The sequence below is a fragment of the Hemicordylus capensis genome, chromosome 1 (assembly GCF_027244095.1).
Source record: "Hemicordylus capensis ecotype Gifberg chromosome 1, rHemCap1.1.pri, whole genome shotgun sequence".
In the NCBI taxonomy this organism is placed as follows: domain Eukaryota; kingdom Metazoa; phylum Chordata; class Lepidosauria; order Squamata; family Cordylidae; genus Hemicordylus; species Hemicordylus capensis.
The window spans coordinates 204,479,600-204,504,141 of NC_069657.1; the positions used below are offsets into that span (position 1 = coordinate 204,479,600).

Consider the following 24,542-nt stretch of genomic DNA (forward strand, 5'->3'; position numbering starts at 1 on the left):
TGCGCATGCGCACCACGCATGCCCAGAACAGCCGAGGGAGACACAGACGCAGGCACCATCCTTCGTCCAAGACACGGACGCACGCCAGGGATCTTATTATATAGAATATCATTGCAGAATATAGGCTGTTCCCAGTAAAGTTGCTTTTTGTAATTGGCTGATGGTGATTTCTGTGGCCCCTATGGTGTTGAGGTGCTCTTCAAGGTCTTTTGGAATTGCACCTAGGGTGCCAATTACCACTGGGATTATTTGGGTCTTTTTCTGCCACAGCCTTTCAATTTCAATTTGTAGATCTTTGTATTTGGTGATTTTTTCTATTTCTTTTTCTTCTATTCTGCTATCCCCTGGTATTGCTATGTCGATTATTTTGACTTCTTTTCTTTCTTATAAACTACAGTTATATCTGGTGTATTGTGTGGCAGATGTTTGTCTGTTTGTAGTCGGAAGTCCCATAATATTTTTGCGTCTTCATTTTCGACAACTTTTTCAATTCTATTGTCCCACCAATTTTTGGTATTTTTTGCAAATGTTCCAGGGTACCATCCCTGCTACCTTGTCATGCCTTTTGTTTGTAGTCAGTCTGTGCGATCTTTTTACAACAGCTGATTAGGTGGTCCACTTTTTCTTCTGCTTCTTTACAAAGGCGGCACTTGCTGTTTGTTGTTGATTTCTCGACTTTTGCTCTTATTGCATTTGTTCTTAGTGCCTGTTCTTGTGCAGCCAGTATTAAAACCTCTGTTTCTTTCTTCAAGTTGCCATTCTTAAGCCATTGCCAGGTCTTGGTGATGTTTGATTTTCCACTTATATTGTGCAAATATTGGCCATGCAGTGGCTTATTCTTCAATTTTTCTGCTTGGTTCTTGACTTGTTCTTTCTTGTAGGCCTGCTTTGTTTCATTGGTGTTGAATAGTTTCGCGTTCTTGACCATTTGAAGTGCATCTTCTTCACTGTCCTTGATATATTCTTCAAGGCCTCTTTTCTCCTCCTCTACTGTTTGATGGACTTGCAGCATTCCTCTTCCACCTGAGCTGCGAGGGAGGTATAGCCTATCTACATTACTGCGGGAGTGCAAAGCATGATTGATGTTCATGATTTTCCTGGTCTTACGATCTAGCGTCTCTAGCTCTGCATGGATCCAATCTATTATTCCTGCACTGTATCTGATAACAGGTATAGCCCAGGTGTTTATGGCTTATATGGTGTTCTCTTGATGTATTCACTTCCCATTTTTCTTTTAACTTGCAATGTTATCAGCCTGGAGTATGCCCAAGTATTTGTAATGTTCTTTCTCTTCCAGGTTCTTGATCTTGCTTCCATTGGACATTTCTATTCCTTCTGTTTTTGTTATTTTTCCTCTGTTCATTATTAATGCAGCATACTTGTCTAGTCCAAACTCCATTGCTATATCGCTACTGAATATACAGACAGTGTTTAGCAGTGATTTGATTTCTGACTGGGACTTTTACAACTTCAGATCATCCATGTACAGCAGATGGTTCATTTTACTTGATGTTTTATTGATGTATTATTATTTACTTAATGTATTATTATTATTATTATTATTATTATTATTATTGACAAAGCCTTCCTTGCCACTAGCTTAATTGGCTTTAAAAGGGAATTGGATAGAATCACGAAGAAGAAATCTGTCAGTTCCTACTAATCTTGATGGCTATATCCTATGTCCATCCAGGTTCAGGGGAACAACTATTTGAATCCCAGCTGCAGGGGAACAACATCAGAAGAGGGGGCATACTTTCCACTCCTGCTTGTGGGCTTCCCCGAGGCATCTGGTGGGCCACAGGAGGGAGCGGGGTCAATCATGCTGGATCTTTGGTCTGATTCAGCAGGGAGGCTCTTAACATTCTTAGTTAGCATTTGTCATCAAAGCCAGCCTGCACAAGACATGTATATAGTCTTTTCTGACACGTGGCAGGAATCCAGCAGATTTCTAGAGAAAGGGAGTTTCATAATTATAAATCAGCCTTAGAAAAGCCTCTCTCTTTATGCCCTCTGCATAAAGGCTTGCTGCACAGATTGAATAGTTCAGAGGCAGCTGCTGCTGGCCACATCTGTGATGGTTGTTTTACTTGTATTTAACTGTATGATTACAAGCCAGGCAATAGTAGGAATTCTTGCATGGAGACCTGTTGCTTGAATCAATCCCCTTAGTGACCATATTTTGACACCAGCTGTTTGGTCTTCATGACATCTTGCAGTATGACTTCTGACAACAGGTGAAATAAAATTTCTATAATAAATACATAAATTATGACTTTTGAAAAAATATATAAAATATGGACCAAGGCGTCTTGCACTGTAGAAAGCCTGTGCCTAGTCCTTTTAAAGTTGCCTTGCATGCCGACTGCTCTTGTCAACACTCCAGCTATAGATTCTAATCACATTCTAAATATCCTGTTCATATTGGAACTAAACAACAGCTATGTTATCAGGGGAGGGGCCATAGCTTAGTGGTGGAAGCCATGCTTTGCATGCTGAAGGTTGCAGGTTCAATCCCTGGCATTTCCTGTTGAGAGAAACCCCAATCTGAAATCCTGGAGTGCCATTACCAGCCAATGTAGAGATGCTGACCAAGATAAACCTGTGGCTAAACCCAGTGCAGCAGCTTCCTATGTTCATATGCTAACAAGAACCCCTTTCCTGTGTTCAATGCATGTACAGTAAGGCAGTTCATACGGCCATAAACTGGGTAGGACAAGCATCCTACCCAGCTTCAGGAGCTGTGCATTCCCCTGGTTTTTAATCAAGTGCGAGTAAAAACCTCGGGTAGAGGAGGGATAAGTGATTGTGTGGGAGCTTTTCTTCCTATCTCATTAAATATCTGGGTGCAGGAGCAGGGTAAGGCTAAGGCAATGCCCCTTGATTGTTCTGTCCCTTGATTGTTGCACCAAGAGGTGTGATGTAACTTGTTGCCGGTTACAAGGCCATCAAGCAGTGGCTAGAAGTCACTTGGTAGAGATAAATGAATCTACCCAAAGATGACTGTAGCCTTCTTCCCGCATATCGAAGGAACAAATAACAAGGGCCTCGGGGCAAAACTAATTTTACCTTGGAGTAAATGCTGCAAATACCTATTGCATGTTTAGGATAATGAATAGTATTCAGATTCTTGCTTAATTTGATTGTAGCTCATGATGTAGTTCCTGCATATGGGGTGATCGTACTTTTAATTGTCTAGACTGGCATCTGTCAAGTAGCACTTTTGTTGCATTCAACAAGAAAACGTACAGTAGTTTGTCTTCTCAAACAAAAGCCTTCCTGTCTAGTTTCCCTTCATTATTTGAAAGCATTGCACAAGAACGGCATACTGAACAATGACCGCAGAACACACATTTGCTGTTTAAACAAAGGGGTCACATTGTACTGCAGTCTCCTACCCCATAAGTTGGCTACCTTACACTGCTGTATAGTCTCCCAAAGTAAATAGAACTCTGTAGAAGGGCATGCAGACGATGAACCCTGTTGAACTGACCATTGAAATGCCTTGTGTTTGAGATGATGATGCAAAATCAGAGCTTCCTATTTGTGGTGGGTTCTAGCTGCTCTATGATGGACCTTCACCCCCCATTTTCACTCTGTGAAGCAGTAAAAATGGAAATGGAAACTGGAATAGTATTGCAAGACCTTTATCAGTAAAAATCATAAAGCCATGGCAGCCGGCTTTTGAGTTTCACGGAACACTTCTTTGGGAATGATGTTAAACAAGAAAGTGATTCTTTTTGGAGGAGGGAGAAGGAAAGGGTGTTTCTTGTAGAGGGTGTAGTATTTGTTCCAGACAGTAAGCTCTAGTCTTTGCACTGCAGTTGGGGTTTCTATAATAGACATCTTTTCCTCTCTCAACCACCTTAGCCTACTTTTCAAAGAGAAGAAAGCTTATGAAATTGCCATGTCCATGTGTCCCACTAATGACTCTTCTGTTTACAATCTGGTACACACCAAATTTATAGCATGTGGTACTCATGTGTTGACAATACAAAAAAAAAAACCCAAATTCACATCCTGATGGGTGCCTTTTTGTTAGTCTATCATTTTGAAAACAGGTGATGGTCCCGCACGTTATAAACACCTCCCTTTTAACATTGTATTGAAAACACTTGTGGTTAAACCAAGCCCAGTTTGCAAGAACTGTGATCAAATACTATCAGATATATTTCATTCCTTTAAAATTTTTAAGAATAAATAGTTTTTAAATTGTTTGGCTATTTAATTGGTGTTTTATGATGATTTAATTGTTAATTATTTTATGCAGTTTTACAATTTCTGTTTTGTTAATTGATTTTAATGGTGTTTTAATGTAAACCGCTCTGAGCCTTTTGGAAGGGTGGTATAAATTATTTTTAATAATAATAATAATAATAATAATAATAATAATAAGCAATTAATAATTAATAATAATTAATAATAAAGATGTGGAAGCTCTATTAGTTCTGTTTAGAACTACTTTTTTGTTTAACATTGATAATGTTAAATAAGAATTTTGTGAAAGTTTTAGCTCTCATTCCTTTGTAGTTTTAAATTGGTTAAAGTAATGAAGGAATATCCTCCACAGCCTTAGGAGGGTGGGGCAGGTAGACTAGCTATGCTAGACTAGCCCTCCCCACAGCACAGCACATGGGGAGGGGTATGATTCAACATCTTTCCACTCCCCACAAAAGACCCATTGACTTGTAGGAATATGTCCCTGAAGACTGCACAAAATCATGTCTGCCTCCTCATGCACTATAAGGCAAGCCTTGAGCACAGCTAGTTTACCCACTCCTTGTGTGTAAAGATCTCGAGCCCTCCTAATGCTGCAGAGAATGTCAGCCATTTTTTCGCCTAATTAGTCCAACATAACTGCCTACATACAAAAGAAAAAAGATTCTGATCGGGTGGTTTTAATGATGAAAAATATCACTGCTCCGCACCATTGCTTTTAAACATGCTCTGCTTTTACTCCTGAATTATTGACATGACATCATGGTCTTGCATTTCAGTGTGCTGTATGTTCTTCCTAGTAGTTATTTGGTAGTGCCGAAAGTCTGAAAGGGATATGGCAATTGTAAACATCAATGAGCAATTACTTCAGCTTGCCAAATTTGATTGCACTGGAATTGTTAATCAGTTAAACAACCAGTTATGCAGGGTTTATAGTTTCCCATAAAGTGACTGGTAGGCATACAGTCTGCCAGGCATAACTTTTATTTTCTTCTGTTCCAGATTCAAAGCACAGAAGGAGAGATTCCACATGCCTCTAATATATGTCAGCTGGCCTTAATCAAATCCAAAAAAGGTGAGTAGATGTTTGCCTCCTTGGAGACAGCTCTGGCACAGTCCATTTGTTTCTAAGAGCGTCCATTGACATGTTGATTCAAGTACTTGAAGCGTTTAAAGTAGCGGCCCACCCAAATGATCTTAGTCTGCTTCTCAATTAGGCTTCAGATCGCAGTGTGTTTCTTGTGAAGTGGCATCTCTCAAATGACGGGATGAATCAGGCTTGCAACCTCAATTAATGGCTTGAGTTCTGACAACTGGTCAGAGAAATTGAAAGGCTGCATGTGTGTTATAATGGAGCCCTGTCATTTAAAATGACCATTTTAAACATTTAAATTACAGAGTCTTGAATTGTGTGTGGGTGCATAGCATTTCATGGCTCTTTGGAATGTTGACTGCAGAGAGGTCCAGTGCATCGGTAACACAGATAAACTTAGTTTCCAGACAGGAATGTTTTGTAATTTGATTAGGATGAGACACATCTGGTTTAACTGCTTTTTTCTTTATGTTCAGGAATGATAGAGGTAAATGCACAGGCAGTGGCATCTGGTCTCAAAGGCCAGCCTACAAAATAATTCAGTGTTGGGCCGCATAACACACGGGACCCTACAAAACACATCCCGTGGCTTACTTAGCACTTGGTAGGTCATGCTAGCTGGTCTGACTAGCTGTGCGTAAGGACCGTGTGGCACTCAAGCCTGTTCTAAGGGATGCAGAAATAATGTTGCAAGAACCAAGCACCATACTTTAGGAAGAGCGAAATGTTGGCATCGGGTTCTTCATCTCAGAGCTAAACAACACATGATATTACATTCAGTGCATCACCATGTAATCTGAGACTTGTCTTTATTCACAAGTATCACTCATTTGGGGCCAGAGTCTGAGTCAGGATAGTGACATGGAGGTAGGGGTATTTTACTCCTTTAACGGCACCATTTTCCTGCCAAAAATCCCCCTCCGTAACAGTTATTTAACCATTAAAATGCCATTTGCTACAATGGCATTTTGGCAGTTTTCGGTGGGAGTATGGTGTGGATATTCCCTATGTCCAACTGCCACTTAGAGGCCTCATTTAGATGTGACTGTGGTTTTGCACTACCTGAATGGAGCCTGGTGTCTTGCCCCTTCCTTTCCTGAGCACGAGAGAAGAGTAAAAGCTATTGGTTTTACTTTAAGAACAAATCCCAGCTCTCCATTGCATATGAGCACAGGGAGCTGTGGTTTGTTAACTAACTAGAGTTGAAACAAGTCAGGATGTGAAAGCAGGATCAAACTGTGGTCATGGTTTGATATGCTAGTTTGTTCTAACTCTAAGGAGTTAACAACGTTCCCTGAGTTCAAATGTAACCAGAGCTGTGGTTTGCCCTTGCAGTCATTCTCTGGTGCACGAGAAAGGAGAGGGAAAAGTGCACAACAAGCCCATGACTCTGTTGGATTTGCTTCTGTAGTACTAAAGCATGGTTTGGGATTTCATCTGAACTCTACTGCTGGAAAGTAGCACATAGTAGGGATGTGCAAAACGTTTCAGGCACAGATCGATCTGTGCCCGAAACGAGCAATTTCGGGTGATTCGGGGCCGAACCAAATCACCCCTGATGCCCCCCGATATTTTTCGGGCCCGAGCTGAATCACCCCTGATTCGTGCCCGAAAAATTCGGGTGATTCGGGATGACGTCTCTTTGAATTTCCCGCCTTTTTGCCTCCATTGATTTCAGTGCAAAAAGGTCTGGTGTGATGTCTGCTCGAATTTTGGGTCCCAGGGGCAAAATAGTGGGGTGGGGTGGTAGTGCCTAATGGGTAGAGGCTACCACCCAAATTTCAGGGGAATTGGGCAAAGGGCTGATTTTTGGGGAATTTTTGAAGTTTTAGTGTCTTTAGGGCAGATCAGGGGCATAGCATGGGATCTGGGCAAAAAAAGTGGAGTGGGGTGGTAGTGCCTAATGGGTGGAGGCTACCACCCCAATTTCAGAGTGATTGGGCAGAGGGCTGATTTTGGGGGAATTGTTGAAGTTTACACGTCTTTAAGGTTTTTCTCCATAAAGAAGACACTCCATTGAGGTGTCAGCAAATGTATAGCTTCACGGTGGGGGGGGGCAAAGGGGTGGCCTAGAGCAGTGTGGAGTTGGTGGTAGTGCCAGGTAGGGGCAAGGAAGCTACCTGAATTTTTTCAAAGGATTTGGGCAGAGGGCTGATTTTTGGTAAATTGTTGAAGATTACGCGTCTTTTCCTCATAGGGTGTACATGGAGCTTTCAGCAGCCCCATAAGTGCACTTGGGGGGTGCTGGGGTGGCCCAGAGCGAGTGGTAGTGTAGTGCACATAGGGTGCCAACCACCCCCATGGGTTTCTAACCCATGGGGTACAGGGTTCTGTTGTTTCTGAGGTATTCTGAGTGTGGACTCTATGATAGCAAATTAGTGGATTCATGGTGTTTCATTGAAAATCTCATTTGCTATCATAGAATCCACACTCAGAATACCTCAGAAACAACAGAACCCTGTACCCCATGGGTTAGAAACCCATGGGGGTGGTTGGCACACTATGTGCACTACACTACCACTCACTCTGGGCCACCCCAGCACCCCCCAAGTGCACTTATGGGGCTGCTGAAAGCTCCATGTATACCCTATGAGGAAAAAGTTTAAAGACGCGTAATCTTCAACAATTTACCAAAAATCAGCCCTCTGCCCAAATCCTTTGAAAAAATTCAGGTAGCTTCCTTGCCCCTACCTGGAACTACCACCAACTCCACACTGCTCTAGGCCACCCCTTTGCCCCCCCCCCCTGTGAAGCTATACATTTGCTGACACCTCAATGCTTCTTTATGGAGAAAAACCTTAAAGACGCGTAAACTTCAACAATTCCCCAAAAATCAGCCCTCTGCCCAATCACTCTGAAATTGGGGTGGTAGCCTCCACCCATTAGGCACTACCACCCCACCCCACTCTTTTTGCCCAGATCCCATGCTATGCCCCTGATCTGCCCCAAAGACACTAAAACTTCAAAAATTCCCCCCAAATCAGCCCTTTGCCCAATTCCCCTGAAATTTGGGTGGTAGCCTCCACCCATTGGGCACTACCACCCTACCCCACTATTTTGCCCCTGGGACCCATTTTTCTTACCCGAATTGATTCGGATTTGGATTGAATCCGAATCCGAACCGAATCAGGGGTGATTCGGGAAGCCCATATTCGGGCACAGAACAGAACGGGGGTGATTCGGTTCAGGTCCCAAACCGAATCACCGAAAACCCGAATTGCACACCCCTAGCACATAGGTGTTGGGAGGCTTGGAGTTTTACTGTCAGTAAGTTGCGTGTTTCGGCAGTGGCATTCTGAGCACATCTCACATGCTGGCCGATGCTGCTTTAAAAAGATATTAACTAGGCTATCACTACTGTGAAGGCTGCCCATTGTTCTGGAAACTGGTCAAGAAAATGCATACATCTAATATTATATAGAAACTTGATATTTTGAATATAGAGTGAAATGTTTCTCCAGCTTTAGAAAAACAATGTGTCACATGAATTGTATGTTTCGGAAACATTGATTCACGGGTGCGTGTGTGCATTTTGTTCCTTTGCAAGCCTGTGCTACTATATTGTAATTAATAAGCTTATCGGACCTGGGTTTTGTTTACCATCCGAGCCCTTATCCTTTAACCTTGGTTCAGTCCCACACTGAAAGCCCTAGTCTTACATTGCAGCCTATTATCTTAGTTTCATCAATCTATTTTCCACTGCCTGTTTCCAGAATCAGTTAATGACAAAGCTTGGTTCAGATGCACTCTGGATGTCGGTAGGCCTGTGACTTTGCAAGGTTGTTCCGCTGCTCATACTAGAGTTAAGATATCCAGCATGAAATATTAGGAACTTGCAATATATTTACAAGGGCATTGTGCCTCAAAAGAAGAGCCCATGGTTGCTCTCTGCAACTTTTATTACCGTCTAAGAGATATTTAATAGGCTTGCAATAAACAGTACAGGTTCTTAAAGTCAGCACTGATTGGTTTGCCCCCTTGCTTAAAAGCTAGAGACCATTAAAACAGCCTTAGTGTGTTTTATATATGATGGATTTTACAGCTACTGGTGCCATGCATTAATGCAGGCTTTATAATGTTCGTTATGTTCTTTGTTTAAGAATTGTGCTTTTGTATGTGTTTATTTTTTTGTCTCAAAATCAGTTGTCATAACCTTCGTGTTTTTTTGAAACACACCGAGAGAACATAATCCTCCAGTACAGATGATGTTATGTGCTTTTTAGGTAATGAATTTTCACTGCCACCAAGCAAGTTTATCTGGTGCGCTCAGTCCTGGCATTTGGTATTGCATAACGGCAGTGGAGATTGTTTGGCTCACAATGTTTCCCATTCTGAAGGGACAGGACTGGGACTTCACTTGCTATCAGCTGTAAACATGAAGCATTACTGAACTGTCCAGTCTGCACAAAATGAAGCATTACTGAACTGTCCACTATGCACAACGCTAGCTAGTTGGGAGAAACCTGTTTCAGGAAAGTAACTTCATTTAATGACTTGGGAAAGCACCATAAAGGTGGATTTTATACAACCATGAAGCCTAGTCCACTGGTCCCCACTATATAATCCCAACAATCCTAACCCTAACTTAAGTGAAAACAATGACCCCTATGTCTTGGCTTGGACCATTAAGCACCTAGTATTGTCTGCTCTGACTGGGCAGCAGCTTTCTAAGGTCCCGAGCTGAGTAGTCTTTCCTCACCTTGCCACTGGGGATGCTAAGAATGGAAGGTGGGACCTTTCTAAATGCAAAGCATGTGCTCAGCCACTGAACCATGGGCCATCTCCTTAAACCTCAGTCCAGGGTCTGAGCAAGGGTGGAATTCAACCTCACAGTTTTCTGAACTGAAATAGCACGTTGTGTTCTTTATTTATTTAAATTCTGCATACCTTTCCTCCAAAGAGCAGTGTATTTGGGACCCCCCCCCCCACCATTTCATCCTTGCAGAAACCCTGTGAGGTTGATTGGCTTCCTAAAGATCAACCCACGAGCTTCATGTGTAAGCAGGGATTTGATCCTAGATTGACCCAGTCCTAATCCAACACTCTGTCTGCTACCCTGCATCACTGATCCTGGCTAAATGAATGTGTGTCAGTGATCCACGCACTCCAACTTCTGACATCTGCTGTATGTTAAGTAGAGAGAAACTGTCTATAGCATGGAAGTTAGAAGGCCAGTTGCTATCTCTAAGCTACATAGGAGTTGAGACAGATAAGCTCCGGTATTATGGACCATGTTAAATATACAGGAGGACCTCGATATTTGTGGTGGTTCTGTTCCTGGCTGCAGCTGCAGATATGGAAACCGTGGATATTGTGGCTATGGGATCATGGGGGTTAGGTTCCTGGTTGGCCAGAAATCGTCCAGTTTTGTGGGGGAGCTCCTTACCATGCTTTGCTGCTCCCCCAGAATGCCCCCAAATTGGCTGAAAATCACCAATTTCTTTCTTTTTTTTACTTAAATTGAGCCATTTTGTGGCTCCAGCAAACAAAATGGTGGCTGGAAATGATCTCTGCCGTCATTTCTGGCCACCCACAACTCGTGGATACGTGAGATCAATGTGATTTCCCCCCCCCCTTCTCCCTCCCCCCACCACCCTGCATATGCTGAGGCCAGGTGGCTTTTACCCTACTGCGGATACACAAATCTGCAGATAACAAGGTTCTCCTGTACACATGATCAGAAGAGAGAGATTCTTGATTTAAATAGATATGGTTGGAGGGCACAAGGATGGCCAATACCACATAGTGAGTTTATTTACAGTCTTAAAAATTGTGCCTTGAGATTCTCTGATATGGAACTGCATGATTTTCAGTCTATAATAGTAGTGTTTGACCTCTGATTAAGAGCTTTGTTAGGAAAGGCTGCTTGATGTTTTGTTTCTAGGGAATATAGATAAATATAGGATACAGAGGCCAGAACACACGAGTACAATGAAGCATTTCAAAGTACTTCATGGGGCACTCTTCAGTTGACCACTGCGGGGGAGAGGGGCGGAGTTAGGAATGTATGCCTCAAAACTTATCAGATGTCTTAGAATAAGAGCAGATGATAACATGAATAGCAAACAAAGACCTCCTACGCACCACCACCACTTTCAACAATTCATTTAGAGCAATTTGTATGAGACCATACTGTTGACTCACTCCTGTTTTTCTGGTTTCAGGGGCTGGAGTTGTCAGCAGAATGTAAAATTGAGTAGCGGGTGCAAACAAGTTTGTTTAGTGGATAAGAATGTATGATAAGTATTGGAATAAAGGTGATGTGAACGTCCAGAGTTTAATTCAAGTGTGTTTGAATTTTCTGTCCTTTAGATTATCCAGTAAGGGCATGAACTGTGTTTTCATCTAAATGATTTGGCTATTTGTTTTTTAAGCATAATTCTCCCTGAATCTTCAGACATAGAACAGGCAAGTTAAAGTTGACCAAGACCAGGTGCATGAAAAAGTATCAGTTCCAACTATATTGGTTGAAGTTGTCTAAAAGGCGAGGAACCAGGCTGAGTTCAGTGGTAGAGTGTATGTTTTGCACACACAAGGTCTCACATCAATCCCTGATTATCTCCATTTAAGAAGGTTCTTGAGAAGCAATGCTTAGAGAGACCAACTGCCAGAGTAGACCATTTTAGATATATGTAAGCATATGAGATATGTGCTCAATTGGTAGCAGTCCTCCACTTACAGAAGAGCATGACACACAGTGCTGAACCATTTTGTTGAATGCATTCTATCCAAAAGAATGGAATGACAAGTTAAGAATGGATCAGATTATTTATTTTATACTTATAATTAGATATTGTAGCATGAACTCTTGGAAACAGTAGGATGTTTGGCAGGAAATGCCAAGTTCTAATATCTTAAATTATGTTATCACTCTCACTGTGAGGAAGGATTTACTGCAGTTCCTGAAGGTCTTTGGAGGCAGCTGTCAAAGAACAGTTTTAAGCAGAGGAGTAGTTGTGAATCTGCAGAGCTGTGGCTGTGACATTGCCCTACTCTGCAACTTCATGTATTCAGGCATCCTCCTTCAGTGAAAAACAAGATGCCACCTTGCTGTGTTTGTATCTATTCTGACACCAACGGTGCAATTACTGTCTATATCAGCATGTGTTTAGAAACAACATTCACCTTGTAGAGAGAGAATTTGAAAGCCTCCTGTCAAAAGTAGCTGCTGCTAATCTCCAAACAATATTGTATGAGTACATCTCATGGGCAACAAATACCCTGGTAGCAAATGAGAGTGCTTGAAGCCTGATTTAATTCACTTCCTCTGCTCTTGTGTACTTTAGACTCTCATTATTATTTTTTCAGGTGCAAGGTTATAGAATTGTGCTTATTGTTCAATCTGTGTGGTGGATGGAGTAAAAGCCATTCACCAGTCTCTAGAAAGTTCCACATATTCATTTTTGGGCATTCCTTATAAATTATACAGTTTCTTGACATGATTTAACTGGGGAGGGGGAAGAGGGCTTATAGTTGGGTCTGCCTAAAGTGTTGACTCAAGCCATACAGTTTTTACATTTCCATAAAATATGAGTCTTGTGTTGTAAAATGCCTCTTCGAGATCTATTTTATATAGATTACAACTCACAGCCTTCCCCTACCCACACATTGGGTGTGGGCTGCCATCAAAACCACTCAGCGCTGCGGTGTTTCGCTCCACCACTGTGGGCTGAGGAAGTCATGTGATTTCTGCCAGTGCACTGAGCTCAACATAGACTGGCTTGTAGCATGTCATCACAAGAAGATGTAACTGCATATTTGTGGTGGTGTTGCTACAAACCAATCCACTCTACAAATCCATCCATCATCAATCATTCATCCATCTCGGTGTATGCTGAAAGGGTTGGAACTCAGGCAGGCTAATCTAGTTTGGGAATCTGCACCCAATGAAATTCTAGTTCCCAGCATTTGAGATGGTAGTCAAGTGTCCTTGACCATACTCCTCCATGAACTTGGTTAATAGAATGCAGCATACTGGTTGCAGAGAGGAAAGAGAGAGTGGGAGTCATTGCAGAAATAAATGATTTTTGTTGTTCTTCCATGCCATAATGTAAGAACTAGCTCTGAAATTAAAATTTTGGAATTAGAAGACATGTTATACATGACAGTAGGACTTGGTCAATAAACATGCCCCAGAATTTATTTATTTATTTATTTATTTATTTATTTATTTATTTACTTGGATTCTGTATATGGCAAGGATCTGGTCCAATTTAAACAGATCCTTAACTGGATATGAAACCTAACAACCCCTGTTTCTGAATTCAGATGGGCAAAACCAGGTTTGTCAAGTTCCTGATGGGTTGCAATACATGACTGGTGGGCTTTGTTTCGCTCCATGGATCATAAGCAGTACAGACCTGAGCTAGGCTGGCTTTGTGACATGTGCATCTCCTTATAGACTCCTTTTTAAGAACCACTGCTTTACAGGAAAACTCAGGGGAGTTGTAGTGCGTGCCTAGATTGCATAATGTCCTCTTAGAATTCTCATAAAACTGTGTCTCTCTGCCCCATAAAAACAGTAAAGAAATACATGAAAGATGGCTGCTACCACATTACCACTGCACATTTCACAAGTATGATATGTTTGGGTGTGTGCTCTTTTGCATTAGGTCTCACGATTCAGTGCAAAAAGGAAACCATTTTGTCTCACACTTATGGTGCACACAGTGTTGTGTGGAGGGATGGAATGGTGTCAGACCTTTTATCCCCCCCCCCCCCCCGCCGTCCTTTGGTAGTCATTTCAAATTCTAAAGCTTTTGGAATGGAACAGGCTAGACATTGAAAGTCTCTAAATAAATGCAGATATCGCCTTGATACTATAGGTTTGAGTTTGTGTTTCAGAAGACCTGCTTTACACATGTGGATTTATTTCCCCTTCTTTTTCTCCTCCCTCCCATAGACCAGCTGTTGCGATCTGCGAGTCAGCATTCTGACAGCAGTGGCTTTGCAGAGGATTCTTCCACAGACTGCTTTATGCTAAGTCAGCTTCAGGTACGTTTCTCGCACAATGGCTGAGTCACTGTCCAATTCCTGCAATGGTGTTTCTCCATCCCCAAATCGCCCAACCTTGTCCATCTGCTTATGGAAAGGGATACTTACCACTTGAAGGACATTAAAGCCCTGCGGGATTGGACACAAGGTCCAGCTTCCTGTTTCCCACACCAGCCAACCAGATGCCTCTGGTAAGCCCACAAGTAGAGCTTGGATGTAATAGCCACCCGTTGCTGTTGGCCTCCAGCAACTGGTATTCTAGTGGTATGCCGAACTCAGGTTCCATATGGCTATCATGACTAATAGCCAGGATAGATCTCTCAGTTGCTGTTAATCGCAATGGCTATAGAAAACTTCCATTTTGTAATGTGTGTGAGAAATCCCTGACAGAGAGATCTGGCATGTCTGCAGAAGTGGCATACTTCCAGGCACTAACTAGGACCTGACAATGAACTCCTTTTGTGACTAAATGATGTGATCTAAGCACCGAAGAGCCTCCTGGTTTCCTGAGGGCTGTTATTCTTTTGTGTGGAGTTGCTAATTGTTTGTTAATCACGACTGCTTTAGCTTCCTTTTTATAATTTCTAGGGAGATGATGGCAAGTTTGGAGTTTAAATCAGAGCTTTTATTTTTAACTGTTGTGGTGAGAGATCTTTAGACAGCATGTTAAATTTCACTCCTTTTACTGTGTGTCATACTTGACTTCCATGGCTTTGTCCTAATCTTACATACTGAGGGTGTTCACATGAGCAGACAGAGTAACCCCAGCTGCTCTGCTGTAACCCTCTCACCCACCTTTACAGCAAACATATGAGCAGAGGCCTGGGCTCCTCAACAGGGAGCCCAAAGGGCAGACCATCCCTGGCTCTGTGTTTCCCCTGAAGCTGCAGCCCTGCTTTGCAGCTTCCTGTTTGGTGGGTCCCAGGAGCAAGCAGGCAGTTAACCCCTTCCTGGCAACCCCAGCACTGCCAAAGACATTGAATGTTGTCTGCTGCCATCCCTGCAAGGGATGGCAGGGGAGAAGGGAGCATCGGCAGCTGCCAGCTAGTCCTTAAGTAAGAGCCAACACACACACCAGAACCAGGAGGGAGAAGGCAAATGCACCCTGGTTCTTGCCTCCACATCTGCTATGTTCTTATGTTCCCCTTTCCTCTTGAACCCATTTGCATGGTGCCTGCCCCTTTAAGAATGCTGGAGCACGTGCTCAGTGCTGGTGCTGTCATCTGTTGTTGGGCAGACTTCTGCCGAGTGTATTTCCGCCTTAGTTGCATGGAGCTGGCTTTGCATTCTGGTATCCACACTCTGTGGAAGCCCTGTAAGGAGGAGGGGAGTGCTGGTGTCAGAGCTCAAGCAGCAGCCCCACGGCTCCACACACACACACTGGGAGATGGTAGACGAGCTCCTCTGACTGCTAAACCTCATTTATGAGCTGAGGCTGGGAATTGGGTGACCCTACTTTGAGAGAGCACAGCTCGAGGGCTTGATGCTGGTTCAAATGAAAGTGCTAGCACTGTGTTTGATGGTTGTGAGAACAGCCTCACTATGAGTCCAGTTGTTGGCACTGTGGAGATTTTTATTCATTTTTTCCATGCATATCATACCTTTTGGTATAAGAATTGAGGGTGACTTAGAAAATAAAGTCTAAAATCAACAGTAGGCTCAAAGATCAGTGGCTAAAGAACATTTAGCCTGGAAAAATTAAAAAAGGTCTTTACCTGGCACTGAAAAGACAATAGGCAACAGAGAGAGAGCATTAGATAAGCAAGGCCACCTGTTAACCACTTTTTGTCCTCCTGTTAAGGATATCAACCTCTGAGTATGTTAAAGTCCCTTTCCTGGGTTTGGTGACAGACTACCAGTCCGAGTAATAGCTATGAGGTGGTTCTAGTTTTGCAAGGCTGTTACTATTAATGTTCTTTGTAAGTAACATAGAGAATTCATATGCAGTGGCTTGTTTCTTCTTTTATTCTGTATTGCTCTACAGAACAGGATCATAGACTTCAGGCCAATTGTTAATATAATTTTTGGGTTTTGTCCATGGAAATCAAATACTTGAGCATAGAACTTTGTAAGAATCACTTGTAAATCTGTATTTTGTTTGTTTTGCATGTACTGAGAAGCAAAATCAGTCCCAAGATAAGCTGAAGTCAGTGCTGGGTTTTAGCTTGACTACAGGTTTTAAGGCTCTTCTGCTTTTCAACATAAAAATCACAATGAAAAACAAGTTCATTTTTTCCCATCCTTGATGACACATTTACTCCCTGTATACTGCAAGTTGTCAGTGTTAATCAGGGAAAAGAAATGCAGTCATTTGTGGGTGTTATGGGTAACATTATGCTTGTCTGAATGGATTCATTGAAGGCCAGCAAACATGTAATGTTGGCTTGAGCAGGGCAGGCTTGGCTTGTGCCATCCAGTTTTTAAAGGACTACTTGTCCAGATCTTTCCTGTGTGATTATAGTTACCCCGCTAGCCTGAACAAGAAGTTGTTCCCCGTCTGGTGGAAGGGGGGAAAAGGCATCTGATTTTAAGGGCTGAAGATCACTAAAAAAACTTGCATATCCTCAAAAAAAGAAAGGAAAAGATTTTTTTTTCTTTAACAGCTGAATACTGTTTAGTATTTTTAGCCTACTTTCCAGTAGGCTTATGAGATCACTCGGCTGTGTGTGTGTGTGTGTGTGTGTGTGTGTGTGTGTGTGTCCATCCATCAGTGTGCGTTCCCCCCGCCATCAACTTTGCAACACCTGGACCAATATGAACCAAATTTGGTACAGTTGTAGGGACACCTCAACGGCGTAGTTTGTGATGATGTCATCCATCCCAATCCAAGATGGTGGACACGTGGACATTTGAGGTGCAAGAGATCTAACTTATAGACCTCGATTTGAACCAAATATAGCCCAGTTGTAGAGACAGTGAAAGGAAAGTAGGCTGATTAGTTCTCACTAGAACAACTTGTTCATTTTTAAAAAACATGACAGGGAAAAATTAAAGTTTGTATCAGGAAGCTGAACCATTAAAAATGTGGATTCAGTCCAGTTCAAGTTCATCAGTACTTTTTCACTAGTTCAATTCTGGTTCAGACACTAACACCAAACTTCTAGCTCTTAATCAATTTAATCATTTCAAAACTTTTAATAATAAAGAGAACCATTTTTGTAAGGTACAAAATTCATGGATGGCTCTTTGAATTAACTTCTTCCACTAGGTCCTCTGCCTGCTGTATTGGGGAGGGGATGATGAAAGTCCATTTGGTTATCATCCAAGCACTGCTCTCAGTTATCTGATCCTTTCCCTACTTTCTGCTTATCTTGTGCTATGGAGTGTGTGTGTGTGTGTGTGTGTGAACTATTTAGATAGTGAAAGGGAGTCAGACTGGTAATGTTTCACTGATAATGATGATCTCATGAGTTTCCTTATCTGCCATGAGTTCTGCAGAGCATCTCTTCACCACCACCACCCCCAGCAGACCATGGAAACATGTTTCCCTCTCATGTAAATATCAGTAGTGTGGGAGAACTGACGGTGTGGTCATAGATACATATGACATTTTTTCCTGTTCTCCTTGAGAATCACCGAGTGTGCCTGCTGCCACATGAATCTGTGGAATGCGGAAATGGTTTTTCTTGGGCCTCACAGTGTCATCTGCACTGTATGTACAGTTTCTTTTCTTTGTGTTAGAGGGAGATATGAAGCGAGTGTGCGCGCAAGCACACACATGCATACGCACTCTGAAGCATAACACAGCTTAATCATGCATACATTTGTATGGAAGTGAGGTCTGCTTGTGCAGTGTACCTGTTCTGTTGTGGTAGGTTGATTATGTAAGCGAAGCAGTCTTCCAGGGCTACTGCAATAGGAACTGCTGCCAGATCGTTGTGTTTTCATCTACCATATCTTAAAAACTAACTGTTACAAGTGCATTGTGTGTTCCTTTATTTAACTGTCAGCAGGTGGAGCTATGATGCCCTTTGACTAAAAGAATGGTAGTCTTGATGGGGGGGACGGTGTGTGTCCTGGGGCATGAAGAGGGCTCTACAGCAGAACTAGCTAGTCTCCTTCTCAGAGGAGCACTCATATTCAGTTCTGTGGGGACTGAAAAATCCGTATTGTCCCACACCTTGAATCTCTCACAAGTGGTCAAGATTTGTAATAATGTTGGTCCTATCTAACAGTATAGCCTTAAATATTATGGAGTACATTTTCTCAGGTGTAGTGTTGCATACAAGTATATATATTACCGTATGTACCTGTTGTGTACAAAATTGAAAGGAGAAGTGTAATATCAATCAATCATCTTCATCACAGTCCAAGACCAGCATAAGATAGAACAGTAGAGCATGATTAAAAATAATAAAAACAAATTATGGAACCATAAAATATTACTTTAAAGTTACTACCCTAATACTATAAAGCTATATTTTAATAATATAAAGCTACTATCCTTAGAAAAGAGGATAACTATTATTAAACAGCTGTATTTAGAAAATTATGAACATATTAAAATGTGAAATATATAAAATGCAAAAAGCAGTGGCTAAGACAGGTTACAAGTTGAGTATCCCTTATCCAGACTACTTAGGACCAGAAGTGTTCCAGATTTCGGATTTTTCCAGATTTTGGAATATTTGCATTAAAAACATTAAAAAGCTTCACAATAAAAACAGAGCCGCAACTAGAGAGAATTATTGACAAAACCCCTGTCACTAACAGCCTTCTGAAATAAGTAAGTTTTGACTGCATGTTTAAAAGCAGCAAAATTAGGAATCTGCGAGTGAGTGAGCTGAGGCTTTTTGGTTTTGTTACAGCGTGGTGTCTGGATTTTGGAGCATTCCGGATTTTGGATGTCCGGATAAGGGATACTCAACCTGTATATAAAATAAGGCATCTAAATAGGAACACTAAAAAAGTCAGCAGTTTAAAACTATGCAGAACTGATACAAGGGAATGTTCTGGTAGTCACGACCTGGCGAATCTGACATGCTGCCACACAGAACTTGGCAGTGTTAAACATGAATGCCGGGTCTTCATCTGAGAGCAGCAACCAGGTGTAGACATGGATTGAGCGGCCAGGCCAGGGTACTTGCGAAGTAGCAGAAAGATTAGCTTGACCCAAATGTCTCTGTAAAAGGGGCAAAAAAGGAGTACATGTTCTGTAGTTTCTACCTCCCCCATGTCACAGGGACAAAGTTTCTCTGCAATTGGGATCTTTCTGTATTTGCTTTCCAATACAGTAGAAGGAAGGACATGACAATGGGCGAGGGTAAGAGCCCTTCTGTGGCTTGGGGTTTCTAACTGTGACAGGTACATGGCAGGGGAGACAGAGTATCTGTTGCCTTTCCAAGGACAGGAAGGTTGGAACCCTGCCTAGGTCAGCCTGGTGCTCAATGTCTATTATCCTCTGTTTGATTACTGGTTTTGCTTGGTCACGGTCCATAGCAAGTGGGGGTGGGGGAGCCCAGGAGTGACAATTTAATCCACGCTGCCCTTTTCCAGGAAGATTGAAAATTGTCCTGTAGGGTCAGAGGGGCCAGGCCCCAAGGGTTGAGGGATAATTTAAGCCAGAGGTTAAGAATGGATAACGACATTCTGGCCTCAACCTTTATCATGCCCATTTCCAAGCATAGGGTGGCATTTGAGTCACAGTGAGACACTTGGAGGGTGGCTTTTAGAAATTCGGACTGCACCCACTCCAAGGGGCAACATTGGTAGGGACCCCTGATTGGGCATCATACAGGAGTTGCACCAGCGTCTTGGCCTCAAATAATTTTATTACTGCAGGTGTTCCCCTCTATTGGTCCCCTCTAGACCATAGGAATTTTAGAATGGCGGTGGAACTTCTCTGAGTGGTGAGGGTGACATCTTCACAGTGGGCCTTTCTTGAGCCAGAGGCATGTAGGACCACTCCCAGATATTTGAAACTAGCGACCTGTTCAACCTTAAAGCCATTTATACTCCAGAGATGTCGGGTCTTCTGGTGAAAGGCATAACTTTTAGGGTTTTTTATAGTTGATTACTAGTTGTAGTTCTGGGCTAGAGTGGTCAGCGCTCTTCTGAGACCTATAGGGGTCCTAGAGAGGATTGCAGCATCGTTGGCATAGAGCAGGGAGGAAATGCTTCTATCCACCAGCTTCGGAGGATGAAAGTCTGGGCTACTAAGATGTCTCACCATGTCATTAATTTAAAAGTTAAAAAGGTCTGGGGCCAGGATGCAACCTTGTTTGACTGCCTTCTGTGTCGGGACAGGGTTCGTGAGATGTCCTTGTAGCTTGCGCCTTACCTTGAGGGTCAAGTCTGCATGAAGAATGCGGATCAGATAGAGCAGGTGTTGGTTGATCGAGGAGGCTTCCATCTTCTCTCATAGCTTGTCTCAGGAGATGGAATCAAAAGCAGCCTTAAGATCAATGAAGGCAGTGTATAGGGAGGCTAAGTTGCTGGAAGCATATTTTTCAATGAGGTGCTGAAGTACCAGGCATTGATCGGTTGTAGATCTACCCTCCCTAAAGCCAGCTTGCTCCTCTGCAAGCAGATATTCTTGGTCTAGCCAATCCTTAAGTTTCCCATTTAGATGTCTAGCATAGAGCTTGCTGATGGTATTGAGCAAACTGACGAGCCTATACTTGGCGAGGTCATCCTTTCTTCCCTTTTTGAATATGGGCACAATAATCACCAGCCCAGAGTCCTTGGGAATACAGCCATAAGAGTCCATGTAAGTAAAGCCAAGACTGGAGCACACTATATTATTTTTTATATGCTCTGGAGGGATAAGGTCTTCCCTGGGGAAGTGAGGTGTAACAGTATAGTGTGGAATATTCCTGTTGCTTGCAGCTTGAAAATATTGCCATTCTCCTCATGAACTAAAGAGTGGGAAAACATTTCAGTATTCCTTGAATTTACATTTGGTAGAACTCCAAGGGCCAGATAAAAATGTTTCAGGAGTAGGATCCAGCACATCAACTGCCAGTTGTGTCTGCTCTGCAGTTTAACCTGTTCTTCATGACTAACTTTTCCTGCTTCTTCCAGTAAACTTCACATAGCCTTATGAATCCTCATTGTTAGTTTTTATTTGTGAAGATGTCAAATCTATGGACATTCATTGTCATCTTGTTTTCTTTTTCCTGGCCCCAATTTATTTTTTCACAGGCACACGAATCATTACAGGCCATGGGAAGCAGTGCTGATAGCTGTGACAGTGAGACAACAGTGACATCCTACAGTGAAGAACAGAAAACACCAGTAGCTGAACAGTCCTATTTTAATGAGCTTGATGAGGAGAAATTTCTCCTCTCAGAAGCGGAGCAGCAGAAGAGGGAAATGATTTCTGAGGCTAACACTGGAGAAGGCCTGAAAATTCTAGAATGGAAAACCAGGCAAACTCATGGTGCTAAACAGTTTGTCCAAGAAGACTTTATTAGAAAAAATGAACTTTCCTCACAGCAGGAAGAGTCTGAAGTATTAGAGGAAGACAGTGAAGAGAGTGATTTGGATAAAAGCAGTGAGTGTGAATTTCCTCAGTATAACACTCATCACATCCTTAAATCCATGTCATCTATAGAAAGGAATTCATCCCCTTCCTCAGCAGAGCGAGTTAACATCGCCTTGCAAAGGGCCCAGAGGAGGATCAGTGGATCATCAGATTCCAGAGCTGGGCGCACTCTTCTCAAATCCAAAGACCTTCTTTTCAGGCAGAGACATCGAATTGCTGAGCTGGGTTACCCCCTGAGACGTTCCCAGTCCCTCCCAACCACACTACTAAACCCCGTGAGAGTTGTCTCCTCTGTGAATGTCCAGCTAGGTCCAGGCAAGCAGACTTTGTGTAGCCCTCCTTCTTTTACTTACAAATACGACACACCTGAAGAGGATGGGAAAAAGGAAAACGAGGAGAAATCCATCAGCGAGGTCAATGGCAGCCCTCCCAGGTGTAAATCCACACTTTTCATTGCTCCTTCATCAGTTAGAAAAGAAGCTTCCCAGTCTGCAGTGAACAAGGTGGTGGATGAACCATATCGGAACAGAATACAGAGTTGCCCTCTGCACCTTCCCGCGCATTTGTCTCAGTCGTCGTGTTCTCTGCATTCTCTCCATTCTGATTGTCTAGATCGGCCCTTATGCACACACATGAGAACATTTAGCACACACAGCATCCCAAGCACCCCTGGGTCCTCTTGCAGTGGTTTACCTTCTCCTTTTGGCTGTTCTTTCTCACCGAGGAACATTGGACACACCCACCAGCCTCACTCAATCAGTTCACCCTCCACTGTTGAAATGCAGCTGCGTAGAGTCTTGCATGATATCAGAAACTCGTTACAAAACCTTTCACGGGTAAGAGAGAATTGAGTTAATTGCTGTGATTAATGTGTGTTTCAAAGGCTTAAGCCTGTCACCCAAAAGAAAAGTGGTACAAAAACAAGATGGTTACTTATTAAAATTAGATATTCCCAAAGATTGAAGATACTCAGCAACATGTTCACATTTCATTTATTCTGAACCAGTTTGCTCTAAACCATGCAATAAGTCCAGTGCTATATTGGGGTTTGAATCTCCATATCCAAGTTAGATACTCTGTCCACTAGATTATGTTGGCTGATATGAGGGAAATTACTGAAAATAGTCCCATTGAAATTAAAAGGATGGGTTAAGCAATGCCTAACTTAACTGAGAAATTTTCCTCATCACGTAGGCCATTGCTTTTCCCACCAATGAAAACGACAAAGTTGAAATAGGAAAGCTGACAAATGGCAAAGCACAAATTTGATTCATCCTGTATAGGAGTTTTATATGCAAATATTTGAAACTTCTGAAGGTTTTTGTGTTAATTTTGGCTTTGCAATGTAAAATAAATTCAGTATTTTATGCCGGTATATAATGCATCTTAACATGTAGGCTTTGCTTTTCTAGCTGTGTTTTGTAGAGTGCTGGGGTTCTCCAGGAGCTTAATAGAATTCTCTAAGAAGACCACCAATAATGGTGGATCAAATTCCCAGAAAGAGAGCTTGTCCACCACTATATATTATTCCATACAAGATACAGCTGTCAGAAAGTGCTGTGTGTTGTACAAAATAACTTCATACAAGATGATGATGAGGCCTTAACAGCGCACTCTAGAACATGCCTTCACATTTTCTGCAGCATAGGAAGTTTCTATGGCCAGTATTCTCAGTATGAAGTTCTCAGTAGGAAGTTTCTATGGTCAGTATTCTTCAGTAGAGACCATTCATATGGAAAGGATTCCCTGAAAGCAATAATTCTCAAGACCCCTGAAATATGCTTTTGATTAAAAACAAAAAATCCTATGCTACAATAACTTTGTGTCCCACAAGGCTGTTTGTAACCAGGAGATGAAATTCCACAGAGGTCAGAATTGATTTGTAAATAATGGAAGTGGTTACTGGTAATGTAGTAAGTTGGAAATGGGCAGGAGTGGAGATGCAGTTGTGAAATACTGCTCTATGAGATATCCATTGAAATGCATGTCTACCTGAGGTTCACACAGCAAAAGGACTATCTAGGACCTTTCTCCCTCTTGAGTACCACTGCCTCCAGAATAAGTGGTGTGCATGGGATTGAGTGGCTTCTTACACAGTGGTTCTTGCTGTGACGGAGAGGCTTCTGTAGTTGCTGCTGCCTAGAGGAAAGAAACACAGTACTAGATATGAATGCCATGCACCTTTCTACAGTGTGTTCATAAAATGTGAGATGTGAGAGGAAAAAAGGTGGAGTGGGCAGTTCTAGAATTAGGGCTATATCTTTCATGGTTAAAAGCAGCTGATTTTAATTTTAAAGCTCGGATTACACCACTGCTTATCTTTAAAATAGATACAATCTCACTAAGCTACCTCCACTGCCCTCCAAAGTTCCTTTTCACAACCTCATTCCAAATTGCCTATTCTGAGATTTTTCTCCACTTCTACTTAATAGCTCTTTCATATTCCAGTCTGCTTTCCAAACTGCAATGAACTCTGTGTTCTTGGGTGGGGGTCATTTTTGAAAACATTTTTACAAATAGAAATCCCAAAAATTGAATTAACCTGATTGTTCCTCAAACAATGGGGGTTGGGTTTCCCAGGAGCCTGTCATGCAGCCTAACACTGAGTGTACTTGACCAGAAATTGTGAAATCCCAATGGTCATAAATGTGATACAGCTTTACTCATCCTGTTTGCAAAACTTTAAACTTTTCCATGGTGTTCATGGTTCATAAAACTCTTAGAGTTTTATGTACCGGACTTGCCACATTT

At 42.2% G+C, this 24,542-nt stretch overlaps 1 protein-coding gene and 1 long non-coding RNA gene across 10 annotated transcripts in view; one reads left to right on the forward strand and one right to left on the reverse strand.

The window, feature by feature from the left end:
• ITPRID2 (ITPR interacting domain containing 2) overlaps nucleotides 1-24,542 on the forward strand; it is a 181,246-nt gene that overhangs the window by 140,490 nt on the left and 16,214 nt on the right. For all 9 annotated transcript variants that reach the window (XM_053269863.1, XM_053269856.1, XM_053269834.1 and 6 more), the window contains 3 exons: nucleotides 5,221-5,293; nucleotides 14,214-14,305; nucleotides 21,449-22,627. In XM_053269863.1, the coding sequence (XP_053125838.1) occupies nucleotides 5,221-5,293; nucleotides 14,214-14,305; nucleotides 21,449-22,627 (1,344 nt within the window). The remainder of the gene's footprint in view (nucleotides 1-5,220; nucleotides 5,294-14,213; nucleotides 14,306-21,448; nucleotides 22,628-24,542) is intronic.
• The window catches only part of LOC128333907 (uncharacterized), a 53,942-nt gene continuing 51,273 nt past the window's right edge, over nucleotides 21,874-24,542 (reverse strand). Inside the window, exons 2-4 of the long non-coding RNA XR_008311114.1 lie at nucleotides 23,784-23,930; nucleotides 22,485-22,618; nucleotides 21,874-22,157 (exon numbers count right to left, since the gene is read on the reverse strand). This is a non-coding gene — a long non-coding RNA (uncharacterized LOC128333907). The remainder of the gene's footprint in view (nucleotides 22,158-22,484; nucleotides 22,619-23,783; nucleotides 23,931-24,542) is intronic.